Source organism: Diachasma alloeum, unplaced genomic scaffold (assembly GCF_001412515.2).
Source record: "Diachasma alloeum isolate Michigan unplaced genomic scaffold, Dall2.0 Dall_scaffold_00271, whole genome shotgun sequence".
Lineage (NCBI taxonomy): Eukaryota > Metazoa > Arthropoda > Insecta > Hymenoptera > Braconidae > Diachasma > Diachasma alloeum.
The window spans coordinates 887,856-900,950 of NW_021680410.1; the positions used below are offsets into that span (position 1 = coordinate 887,856).

The following is a 13,095-nucleotide window of genomic DNA, read 5'->3' on the forward strand; positions in this document are numbered from 1 at the left end:
TCATTTGAGCCCAAAAAAACATTCATAGCTTATCTGACATCGCTGCTACAAAATTGGGTTTTCAACTCGGCCTTCAATCAAAAACCCGAGTTGAAAACCCGNGAATTACGGGGACCGGCAAGGATTTGGAAAGTCTGAATGCAAGTCCTGCTTACACCTAACAAGTGCTGAAGTGGGACATAACCAGAGGTAGAAAGGTCTCGGAAGCACTTGGGAAGAGGCTTCCCAAGACCTATCCAGTTCTGAACGGAGAGACCTAAGTAGAATTTGTCAGGTCCAATTATTCGACTCGGGGAGATCGACACGTTCCACTTCAATATTCACCGCCTGTCGGAACAAAAGAAAAATTACAAATTGAAACGAAAGAAATCTGAACTACTTTCCACTGACAAGTTCATCACGAACATTCAGTAATTGAGATAATTATGGCACGTAGCTTTCACGGGTTGAATTCCATCGAGCAAACTTTCCGACACTCGGAGTTTGTATTTTCCTCTCAATTAATACCTAATTGCTTTTCAATATCGGTGTTGGAAATAGGAATGTAATGAAATTCCGTCCGACACCATGAACTAGGCATACACTCAATGCCTGCGAATCAGACCGGCATGCATTATTCAACGATCTCACTGGTATTCACGGAAATTATAGCGGAAGCTATTTTGATGTTTTTGTTGTTTATCGGCGGTGAGAAAATATTGGGAAATTAGTCCAGGGATTTAAAGTTTCAATACCTTGGTGTTACCTCATACGTAACGAAATTTCATGGCTTAATTTCGCGTTTCTTGAATGGAAATGTTCAATACAAAATATTTCACGGTAAAAGTCAATAAATTATTGTAAAAATCTCTACACATAAATTTTTCTCACTACATTTCCTCCTTCTCTCATTAAACAATTTAGAAGTAAATAAAAAAAATTAGGAATTGCTGTAGAAATTATCTATAAATTTTTAACCCAATGCTGCTGAGGTTGTCCCCCCTTTTCCTTTTCTTCGTAAGAGCGCATAGTCCCTTCTCCAGAGCCCCATGGCGTCTCGTGGCTTATCTGTATCAGAGGGTTAATTTTTCTCTATAAAATATTTCCTATTGAAGGCTTAGTGAGAAAATCTTGGCAAACTAATTCAGTAATTCAAAATTTCAATATTTTGTTGTCATCCCATACGTGAAGAAACTTCATTGGTAAATTTAATGTTTTTTTAATTACAATGTACAATAAAAAATATTTCGCAGCAAAAATCAATAAATTTGTGTCCAAAATTTCTCCGCATAAATTGTTTCCACTGTATTTCCGTCCTCTCTCATTGAAAAATTCACACAAATAAAAGCAATAACTATAAAAACCATCTAAAAATGTATCAATTTTTCTCTATAAGTTATTTTAAAAAATTTTCACTTGTAATATCACAAGAGCTTCAAAATTATCGGGATTTACCGATAGGTTCGTTGCAAACAAACGAAGGAGTCAAGTTTTTCAGGTTAAAAAATCAGGAGTGCGAAGCACGAGTCTTGAAAAACTTGACGACTTCGTTTGTATGCAGGGAACCTTGAGGAAAATGCCCGATTAATTTTGAAGCTCGTGTGGTATTCGGGGGATTATTTTTCCAATCCAAATGTCGGGCAATATAATTGGACCATGAGACGAAACTCACAATTGAGAAACGAAAATTGTATAATTAACACTCATTTCAAATAAAAATCCTCGGATTACCACAATTGAATTCAATCTGTCAGTTTGACGAGGGGTTAATTCGACTGCATGATGTTTTGTTTTTTATATAGCAACTACCAGAGAAAATTATCAAAAAATTATCAGTTGAAAACGCTGTAGCTTCTACCACGTGATGTCGAATGGGCCAATTATATTGCCCGATATTTGGGTTGAAAAAATAATCACAACAAAATTTCGTGTCATTTTCAATAAAAATATTGAATAAAAAATATTTTGCTAGAAAAAATCAATGAATAGTTGTAAAAACTTCTCGGCGTAAATTTCTTTTACTGCAGTTTCCTCTTCATTCCTTGAATATTCACACAAAAAACAAACAATTAATGTTTCTCTTTAAAATATTCTCTATTGAACATTTCTATTGAAAAAAATGGTGTTCAATTGTTCAATTGTATATCGACAAAAAACAAATACAATTTGCAATAAAATTCGACTCCAATTTCCTAGCGGCTCGATTAATTCCGAAGGTGATCAAGAGCAGCAGGGGGGAATGTATTCACTCCCGACGAATCATCAACGAGTATAAAAATATCGGTAGGAGGTGACTGGATTGAGCTGAACTTCGTCATTCGCCTAAGATTACACATTCAAGTAGGTAATCTCCATGCTCCCTAGCTCCCTTAACAGCTCATCTCCCTTAAAATAGTATGCTAATCCCAACCGCCTGAAAAAATATACTAAATAGGTACATCACTCTTCAGGGATGTTCATCCAAAAACGCAAGCACTTATCCAATTTTTTTTTTTTTTCAAAGGATGGACAGAGTTATCGCCTTAATGTTGATTAATAACAAAATTTTAATCCACAAACCCGAATTGATTATTCAGAAACTGGACAGAAAATAGAAATTAAATAGACAACATACTAGAGACCCCGAGGAAGCTTGAATTAGAAGCGAAACATCGCGATTTTACAATGATTTAGCACAGTTTACTGATTTTCCAATCATCTAAATTACTTTGATAACACAGAAATGAACAATATAAATAGACAATATGTAGCACGAGGTTGTATGGAGCTTATAGTTTTAAAAAACTGCTTTATTTGCCTAAATATCTGAAACTTTTTTTCGCCATTGGATTCAGTATATTTTTTTTGCATTGCTGCATTATTGGAGTTTTTTAGTGGATGAATTATCAATTTGGAAATAAATCCTATGAGAGCCTATGCATAAGACAAAAAGTATATTTTTGTTGCAAATGAGTACTATGAGTACTAAGAACTATTTTTCCGCACGCGTCTTGTGCGCTAAACAATTTTTCCTACGCATTGCAGTGAAAAATAGCGTCCGACCCTCGTGGGAACAGTGGCCTTAAACCCGTGAGAGGGTGGCGCTCACCCTCGGCGAGTGCTGTGCGCCTCCCACAGCTTAAGAACTACTTTCCGAACTCGTATCGAAATATACACTGTTGGAAATTTTTTGAGAGTGACACTGAATCCAATTTGGGGAAAAAATGGTTATGAAATTTCAAGTTTTAAGTAGAATTCACGGAAATTCATGAGTTTTTAGTTGGAGTGAGATGGAAATTTCACAACTTTATTGAATTTTCAGTAGAACATGAATATTCAGTAACAAAACGACATGAATTTTCAATTTTCCCGTGAATTTTCCGGATTTTTCTGAATTTTCACAGAATAATTGAACTGAAAATCAAGTATTTTATTAATTTCGAGATGATTTGAACATAAAATCAATAGAATATTTGATTCTTCAATGACAAGATTTCCTGAAATTTCAGTGGAACTTGAACACGATAACAATTTCCGGAACTTGGCACGGAAAATTCAGACGAAAATTATTAACAGTGTACTCCATGGAGAGAAATGTTCAGTAAAAATTACGGAACCCAGAATTCGCTCTCCGATTACGGAATCGACTTAGAAAATTTAAGTGACGGTATCGCAATTTTTCACAGGAGATTTAGATAAAAATTGCGGAACGCTCTGGAAAAATTCCGTGACAGTTCCATAAAATTTCCTACCACCACATTTCGCTCCGGAATTACGGAAAAGATACGTAATTTTTGTTGAATATTTCTCTCCGTGTATTGTGATACCTGTCGAATTCACTGCTCGGGGCGGTAGATACTTTCTAAAAAAAGATTACTTCTGATAAGTAGGAAAACTACTTGTATTCAGTACCGAGGCGTTTCTAGAGAAAAGCTAATTTTTTTACTTGGTCCAAGTCGAAAATCGACTGAATACAAGTTTTATGCTCCAAGTACAATTAGCACTGGTGACAAGTACCAACTGTACTCATCATCAGTACTGAAAGTACTTGTACTGAGTACCGAGCTGTACTTCTCAAAAGTAGAAAAAATACTTGAGACAAGTAGTAATAGTACTCAAATCCAGTACCAATGGATTTTCGCGGAATATTACAGTAAGATTCATCATACAATGGAGATCGTTGAAAAACGAAGAATTAATGCAAATAAAATTATTGTTTATTGTTCGTTTGCCCCTCAAATGCTTGAAAATTGAAATGTACTGGACTACAGTCCAGTGTAATAAATTCTCGAGCTACAGAGATTTTTTTTTCAAAATTTTTCAAAAGATGTGTAGAATAACAATTACCAATTAAGTTTTCCAAATTTAATTTCCAAATAGTCCTTTTTTTTAATAACAAAAAAGGTAATATTCATGCGAAATAGCCAGCAAAATGATTCTCAAAATAATTGTTATATTTTATATTGAACAAAAAAATTGAAGTATTAATCTTTTGAGCTATCTTGTGTGAATATTGCAATTTCATTATGGGACAAAGAATGAAATTGCCTATTTAGAAGTCGAATTTTAAAAAAAAGTAGCTCGTAACGGTTATTCTAGACATCTTTTGAAAAATTTACAAAAGGAAACCCCTGTAGCTCAAAAATTGAGTACACTGTGCTATTTTTCTTCATTTTCAAGGTCTTGGGGGCAAATAAACAATAAATAATCGTTTTTTTTCCCACTTATTCTTCGTCTTTCAACATATATAAATAATCAATCATCAATGTGTGATAAATCTTACTGCAATATCTCGCGATTTTTAAACTCATCGTAACCTCCCCTCGATGAAATTTGGTCATTGTCATCTGAGAATGATAATGATAATGATAATGAGAACGATAATGAGAATGATAATTAATGATATGAAATTCCCCAACAAAATAACCAACCAAAAGTACTGGAATCAAGTCATAAAAGTACTCGCGAGAAGTAGAAAAATTACTTGCTCCAAGCATTAAAAGTACTTGTGAGAAGTAAGAAAAATGCTGACAGGAAGTAATAAAAGTACTTCCTCCTAGTACTTTTCCTACTTGCTTAGCAAATATTGTACTTCACCCAAGGACATGAAAAGTACTTGGGACAAGTAGTTTCCCAACTTTTCACAAGAAAACTTCTCCCAAGTAGAATTCAGTACTGGTGAGTAGTAACTTTTTTTTAGAGTGTAGATAGAAATTATTTTTATCCAATCCTGGGATAAAATGTTCACCTAAGGACAACCAATCAAGTATATTTTTTCAATGTTGAAATACAATAAGATGCGATTAGTCAATTGGCAATTTTTAACATTATGTTTTCATTGATCCAACTTAATGTTAATTATTCACTGTTTATCCACTATTATTCACTATTTACTTTAATTATTCATTCCATTATGTGTTTATTTATTCTTTATTTAATCAAATTGGGGATACGAATCTTTTTAATTAATCGATTGCAATTAATATAATGAGACGAAAGTTGTTTTTGCGCCCGCGTTGTGGAAAAGAAGGGGTTTACGCACTGTAAACCGCCCGAAACTTGAACTTTTCACGCAGGTATTGCTGAAATTTCAAAAAAATTCTTTTTTTTTTCAATTTGATTTTGGGAGGCTTCCAAAAATCATGAGAAATCACCAATTTTATAATTGTGATACCTGCAATTTTTGACATTACATCTTCATTGACTTAATTTAACTTATTATTTATTAAATTGTTTAGTCTTATTTATTTCATTACGCATTTATTAATTTCTTTATTTAATGGATTTTGGATTTCACATCTCCTTACTGAACTTTTCAGGCGAGTATTGCTAAAATTTGTTTATTTCATGTCGTCAAAGCTAATGCACCTAATTTTTCTTAGTCATCGAAAATGTGGATTTCCTGTGTTCCCTCATCAGTCTAAAAAGCGACGGAATTTCCATCGAACCTGAAAAATTCGACTTCTGAAAAGTAGATAAATATCCTCAATGAGAACCTTCCCCCTCCCATTATCCCCTAAAATCAATCAGTATTGGCAGATACCTCTAGCTTGAATCAAATTTGGCACAGTTCAATTCCATTCACCTCTTCTCACACACACCTCCATAGACTCTCATGCTCCGATTCTAAAATCGTCGAGGGTATTGTACACTCCAAATTGGTACATCTCTGATATGAAACTTGCGGGACACCATTGTCTCCCATTCACGGTGCAACCAGTTCTTGCAGGAATAATAATAAAAAAAATATGAAGGGAGGAAGAAAAATGTACGTGAAAAAAGGGTGTTGATTTCTTCGAGTCTCATCGATAATCGATATGACAGAAATAGAAATGAAAATGAACTGGGGTGAATGGGCGGATTGTCTAGGCTCATGGTCATATATTTTTCATTGTATTCCGGATAAGAAATACGGATAAAGGAAAAAAGAAGTATAAGATTAAATTTCCTCGGAATTAAGATCACGTGTATAAATATATTGTTGTAAATCTGAGAAAAGAATTGACTAATTTTCATTTACATCGCATTTTCATCGCTAGTGCGTAAAGGAAAATTTTACGCACGCTCCGTGTTTTCTCACATTGCGATGAAAAATACTAATTACGGCACGCCGTGCAATAAGTCGAGTTTATCGCACGCTGCGCTTCGCGTACCTCGTTTTCAACGAATGTGAATACACACCTCGCCTTCGGCTCGGCCTGTAAACTTCACATTCGTCGAAATAGTTATTTTCATCACAAGGTCCACAAAGTATTTTCTGACGAATGTGGCTTTGTAGGGCGAGCCGAAGGCGAGGCCTATAATCACATTCGTCAGAAAATACTTTTGGACCGTGTGATGAATGCAATTTTTCGTCAGAAGGCCCGTAAACCGCGATCAAACCGAGCGAAGCGAGGTTAGAATCGCGCTTTACCGGGTCTTCTCACGAAAACGAAATTTGTGCCCTTGTACTCTAATGTACTAATATACTATTGTACTATTTATTAAAAATTAATGTAATAAATTGTGTTCTTTGTAAATCATCAATTAGACATGAAAATTTACAAAGCAATCTGTAACTTCAATTTTGGAATTGACAATTGAATGAATAATAATAATAAAATTTTGTGAACGAAGAAAAGAAAAGGAGGAACATGAACAATTAAATTTCCTAGTAATTGCAATCACATCTAGGAATATATCCCTGTAAATCTGAGGAAACGTCCAATGTCTGTCTACAAACGTAAACTACTAGATAAAGAAAATGCAAAGAAGTGGGAGTACGTCAATGGGGTGGGGTAGAGTGTCCTAGACCCTTCGAACGCACGCGACGCTTATTGATCTGAGTGAAATGCAGAGGGAAGGAGGATAGCTCGAAAACTAGGCGCCAGACATCCTACCCTTCTTCATTCGAATGTCTTCCACCGTCTCGGCAGCTGTTACATCCAGAGTGCCAGCTTTTGGAGATGACACGAGTCAGAGATAGAACGAATAGGTTTTCCCTTCCCGAACTGTTGATAAAAGCTGCATTCAGTGATTTACCCCAATGTTTTCATCGCCCAGCAACGAATTAATTGTTGATGACACATTGTTAGTGATGATGTGTTGATAAACGACACAGCAACGGAAATACTCATATCCAGGGGCACAAAGAAAACGGAAAATTGAGACACCTGACACCAGTCTGCGACAGCAAATTGATGAGGCTTGGACGAGTTGGGTAAACTCCGACAACTCCACTCGGATTTTTTTTATTTTCATTTTCATCTGGTTTCCGTCACCAAGTATGATGGATAGGCCAGTTCAGACGGACCAGTGACCTTCATCCCCTCCCTGTTCGATAAATCAAAACTCCGGAATTTGTCACGTTGATGTATCAGATTGTGGTGTGAAGAAAAACGAGGGGGTGGGGCAAAATAGACACACTTCATTCTTTTTTTTCAATGTTCATAATTCAGAAACGTATTGATCAATTGAGTTCGGTCTAGGCTCATTATGAAGGGGGAGAATTGTAGTTTCTGTAGGAAAGAATTCATTTCATCACACGGAGAGAAATGTTCAGTAAAATTATGGAACTCACAATTCGCTCACCGATTACGGAATCGACTCAGAAAATTTAAGTGACGGTATTGTAATTTTTCACAGGAGATTCAGGTAAAAATTACGGAACGCTCTGAAAAAATTCCGTGACAGTTGCGTAAAATTACCTACAACCACATTTCGCTCCGGAATATTTCTCTCTGTACAGAAACTCAATACTGAGAGAACAACGGACAAGTTCTCAAAGAAGTCTTGTTTGGACGAAAAAAATGGCAAGTTGAAAATTGCCAAAAAAGAAATTGTTTGATCTGAATTTATAAGTCTCAAACATGAATAATCGCTTTGCTCTTATAAAGAGACTTTCAATAAGAAATAAATATCATTACCATTTTATTTAAAAATTCATTTCAGTAGCCCAGCGGTAAAACTATTTAAGTCGACATAATAGCTCTCAACTGAGTTTTCGAGGAATATCTCTAAATCTAAAGAAGATAGAAAAATTCTTATGAGACCTTTTTTGGTAGCTTGTCATTCGGTCCACAAAAAAGCTCATGAGAAAAATTTTGCTATTTGCCTTAAATTTCGAGATATTCATTGAAAACTGACCAATAGTCTAATCGAGTTCAATCGATTTATCTGTACCACTTATTCTATTGAGATATTGTCTATAGAATTTTCTCGGCTCAAATTTTCAAGTTTTTTTCATTCTATTTTTCTTTTCTTTTCATCAAGAAAATCAAAGAAAAAATTCAGAAAATTTGAGCCGAGGAAAAAGTCGAATTCTATCGACTATTTCTATAGAATCTTTTCTATTGAACATTTCAATAGAATCGGCCACAAACTAATATAAAGTTCAACAGAAATTCAATAGAATTGTCAAGTGAATTCGCTAGGTTTTTCTATTAAATTTTTTCGTGCGTGTGCATAAAGTTCACTAAACATTCATTTTTCGGCATATATAATCGATCTTCAATGTATGAGAATTCTGACTCCACTCGCCTGCGACATTTAAAACTCATATCACAAAAAATAGGATGTGTTACGCGTGCGTACGAAAAAATGAAACTTTACGCGCTAGTAACACAATATACTATTCTTGCTTGCACAGGGAATGACAATTTTGTGGAATGAAGGCAGTCTTCAAATGGTCAGCATTTTTGGTAATTTTCAACTTACGATTTTTGTTGTTGTAATAAGACTTACTTGAGTATAAGACTTATTTAATAGTTTATTTCGATACGAGTGCGTAAATGTGTTTTTTGACACATGTGAGGTGTGTACCTTTCCAAGAGTCAAAGAACACTTTTCCCACGAGTGTCGACCACTATTTTTCATCATAATATGCACGCTCCGCGTGCGTAAAATTTCACTTTACGCACAAGTGATAAAAAATACTCTTTTTTGTCTCACTGCAAGAGTAATTGAGATTTTAGAAAGAGTCATGAATATTCATTTTGCCCCACTCGCCCCAGAAGAAATTAGAAAGGTATTTTTTTTCGTTCTACGACGGAATGACAACTTTATTAGGATATTTTCCGTAGACCCGACCACTCCTGGTGACCCTGTAGTGCACCTGCTGAGTGGTTTGCAGTACATCATCGCAATTTGAAACGTGTGGGCCATCCCCCGTGTAGAGTCTTTTCATTCTTGCTCGGACACCAGTCATGTGTTTCGGATGGAGTATCATCGTGAGTTTCTCCTCACCAACTTGATCCCTAGACGGTGATGTTGTTATTAACTGGGCATTGTGTGACAGTTTGTGTCGTTTGAGAAGTCGTAACGGCGAAATTGCTAGGATTGCACGGAGTATTCGCCGACGGCAGCCCCAGATTAATACGGCCGTTGCTAGCCAAGCGAACCAGGGACTTGCCCGGGGGCTCTGTGACGGTTCTCTCGACCACAGAAACAACATCTGGGGGGAATAAAAATTATCATCTGCTGTGACTGCATCGGGACATTTTCATTGAATTATTTTACTCGTGAATGTTGATGAATAATGGAGGGAACGAATGAGCAAAATGGTGAAAATGAACCGAAGTTATTTGATACTTCAAACTTAATGATTGTAAGCAACGAACTAGTTGATTTCAGTAGCGAAGTGGTAAAACGGTTTAAATCGACTCATCTCCCAGTTGAGTTTTTGAGGAATATTTCAGAATCTAAGGGAGATAGCGAAATTTTCGTAATCACATTTATTGTAGCTCTCCATCGGCTCTACAAAAAAGGTTATAACAACAATTTCGCTATCTCCCTCAGATTCCGAGAGATTCATTGAAAACTGGTCAATAGTCAAAAATGACTTGTACCGTTTTACCACTCCGCCACTGATTTTAATTAAATAAATGAGTTTAGTTGAATAATTTGTAGCAGAACTGTTCAATCTTGAAGTTGATGCGTCAATGTAATGGTTTTTCATAAACAAAGAAATGTTTCCTGGACCCAAATGACGACTTTATTATGCACTGTTAATAATTTATGGCTAAAATTGAGGGTAAGATTTTTGAAAATTTTGATTACATTCTGGTTTCATTGAAATCTCAAAGAATTTTGCCGTAGACAACACCAAAGTTCATGGGGAAATAGATGGAAACTGGAAATCCCAGTTCAATTAGTCCAAGAAAATTATTAATACGAAATTGAAAAATTTCTGGGAAATCTTCTCTTAAATTATCAATTAGCTGAAATTCAGAGTCATTTGGTATTGAATACACGGAGAGAAATATTGAGTAAAAATTGCGGAACTCACAATTGGCTCACCGATTATGGAATCGACTCAGAAAATTTAAGTGACGGTATCGTAATTTTTCACAGGAGATTCAGGTTAACATTACGGAACGCTCTGAAAAAATTCCGTGACAGTTCCGTAAAATTTCCTACAACCACATTTCGCTCCAGAATGACGGAAAAGATACGTAATTTTTATTGAATATTTCCCTCCGTGGACAAAAGAAAATGGAAAATTTAGGATTCGATGAGTGTTTTTATTCCATTCGGAAGCAAAAATGTGTTAACGTAGAATTTTGTCAACAAAAGAATGTTTAAAACATCGACAAATGCCCCAATACACTACCAATACATATAGTGGAATCCATAGTGCCACAATCGATCGATCTTTCAGCGAAGTACCCCCCTATCATTGACAACACCCACGCGCAACCGAGTGTAGCCTTCGTACTCGTGAAACTCGAGTGGTTTTCCTAGCACAACTGATACACTAAACCTTGGGGGTTTTGTATGAAATACTGACCTTATATATCCAATCGCTGGCGCTCTGCCTGAAACTGAAGGGTCGATCAACAATACGAAACATAGAATGGCCGTGATTGCAATCGCTCGTGAAATTTGAAAATATTTTTCTTTCATCAGGCATAAAAGAGAGATCTTCTGGTTTATTCAGGTTCCATTAAACATCTCAAGCCTGAAAAATAATGTTTTTCAGGGGTTGAAGTATTGGTCGATGGGAGTTTGTGTTTGTGAACATTACTGAGAGACTCCAGAGGATTTTCATTCGTTGGCAATGCACCAGTGTGACCTTGACCCGATACTTCCAATTTCGTTATCGTTTTTTTTACTCCTGCTATTGAGTGATGATATTCATCGGGCTGTGTGACAAATCCTTCGAGGAATTCAGATCGCCTGAACTAATTTTTCACCAGTCAAATTCAGGGAATTCGAGGGCTATATTTTAACTGTGATTTACGGGTGAATAATGTACAGGTGAAAATGAAAATGGATGATTGAGAAAAATAATGTCTGATGCTGAGGAATTTAGACAAAGGATTGACGTGAATGACAGTTAATGAACTAAAGTTATCTACGGAATAATGAATAACGATCAACTTCAGGGTGAATCGTACGCGGAGAAAATAATTAGTGAAAAATCATGGATGAATAAATTTGAGAGAATTTCTTTTGGAATGGTATGAGAATTCTATCAGAGTTGTGTTGAAACTATTAGTTTTTTAATAACACCTATTCTATTGAAAATTATGCAATTTTATCGTGTCATTTTTTGGAGAAATATTTGATAGAAAAAAAGCCCATGGTTTTTTATTCTTCTGTAAGCTTTTGCCACGATATTTTTATCTGTTTTTCAGAATAAAATGTGAGAAAAAATTTATTGAAGAATTTGTATTGAATAACACATGCCATAATTGCATAATTTTCTATAGAAGTGGCGCAAAAAATTGAAATTCTTAGAGAGTTTTAATAGAAGTTCAATAGAATTTCTGGGAAAAATCGCTACAGGATTTCTTATTAGCACACACGAAAAGAATTTATAGAAAAACCTAGCGAATTTGGTAGAGAATTTTATTGGGTTGCTGTTGAGTTCTATTGGAAATTCTATTAGTTTCCGGCCGATTCTATTGAAGAATCTCGCGGCATTACAGCGTGCTTTTATTTCATCTCTCATTTGCGTTTAATCTAGTAAAATTGATGTGGACAATTCAAATTTGAGCTTCCCTAGAAGAATTGTATTCCAGAAATATCAAGAAGGTGTTTCACACCTCGTATTTTTCCATTTTCATGTCTACTTAACTCTAAATTTCAATGTTTCAAAATTATATTCATTGAACAAAAGTATTTGTGTCTTTAAATGGTTAATTTAACAATCAACAGTGACTAGATTAGGTAGTTTACATAAATTTGTTCATTTCATAAAAGGAACTACAGTTCGATACATCTCGTACGTTAATCTAGATTGATATTCGCATTCAAAGAATTAATATTTTGAGAAAATTATTTACTAGCCTACTGTCTGCATATCACTTATCAATTGATTCGATGTGTCTAGTTTATTCTCTAGATTTAATTTGAGAAGTAGCAGTCGAGGGTCCACGATCTCCCACTTATCCACGGTAGAAATTACCTTGAATCCACGCCCGAGTCGAATAATTGGACCTGACAAATTCTACTTAGGTCTCTCCGTTCAGAACTGGATAGGTCTTGGGAAGCCTCTTCCCAAGTGCTTCCGAGACCTTTCTACCTCTGGTTATGTCCCACTTCAGCACTTGTTAGGTGTAAGCAGGACTTGCATTCAGACTTTCCAAATCCTTGCCGGTCCCCGTAATTCTATGGGCCTATATTAAATCTGCGTTCATATCCCTATTTACTCAT

General features: G+C 35.5%; 2 protein-coding genes across 2 annotated transcripts in view; both read right to left on the reverse strand.

Moving 5' to 3' along the window:
* LOC107037828 (G-protein coupled receptor 52) overlaps positions 1–13,095 on the reverse strand; it is a 62,964-nt gene that overhangs the window by 17,004 nt on the left and 32,865 nt on the right. The gene's annotated exons all lie outside the window — the stretch shown is intronic.
* On the reverse strand, positions 9,479–11,347 carry LOC107037829. The gene is made up of 2 exons (XM_015256596.1): positions 11,225–11,347; positions 9,479–9,889 (listed from the first exon to the last, which is right to left on the reverse strand). The coding sequence occupies exons 1-2, from the start codon at positions 11,345–11,347 to the stop codon at positions 9,479–9,481; spliced, it is 534 nt and encodes a 177-aa protein (XP_015112082.1).

What these genes read in the sequence shown, in the direction of transcription:
- LOC107037829 (XM_015256596.1), bottom strand. Translation starts at nt 11,347, where the DNA reads ATGCCTGATGAAAGAAAAATATTTTCAAATTTCACGAGCGATTGCAAT. An exon ending in CCAGCGATTGGATATATAAG is followed by an intron (nt 9,890 to 11,224) that starts GTCAGTATTTCA and finishes TATTCCCCCCAG; the next exon opens with ATGTTGTTTCTGTGGTCGAG.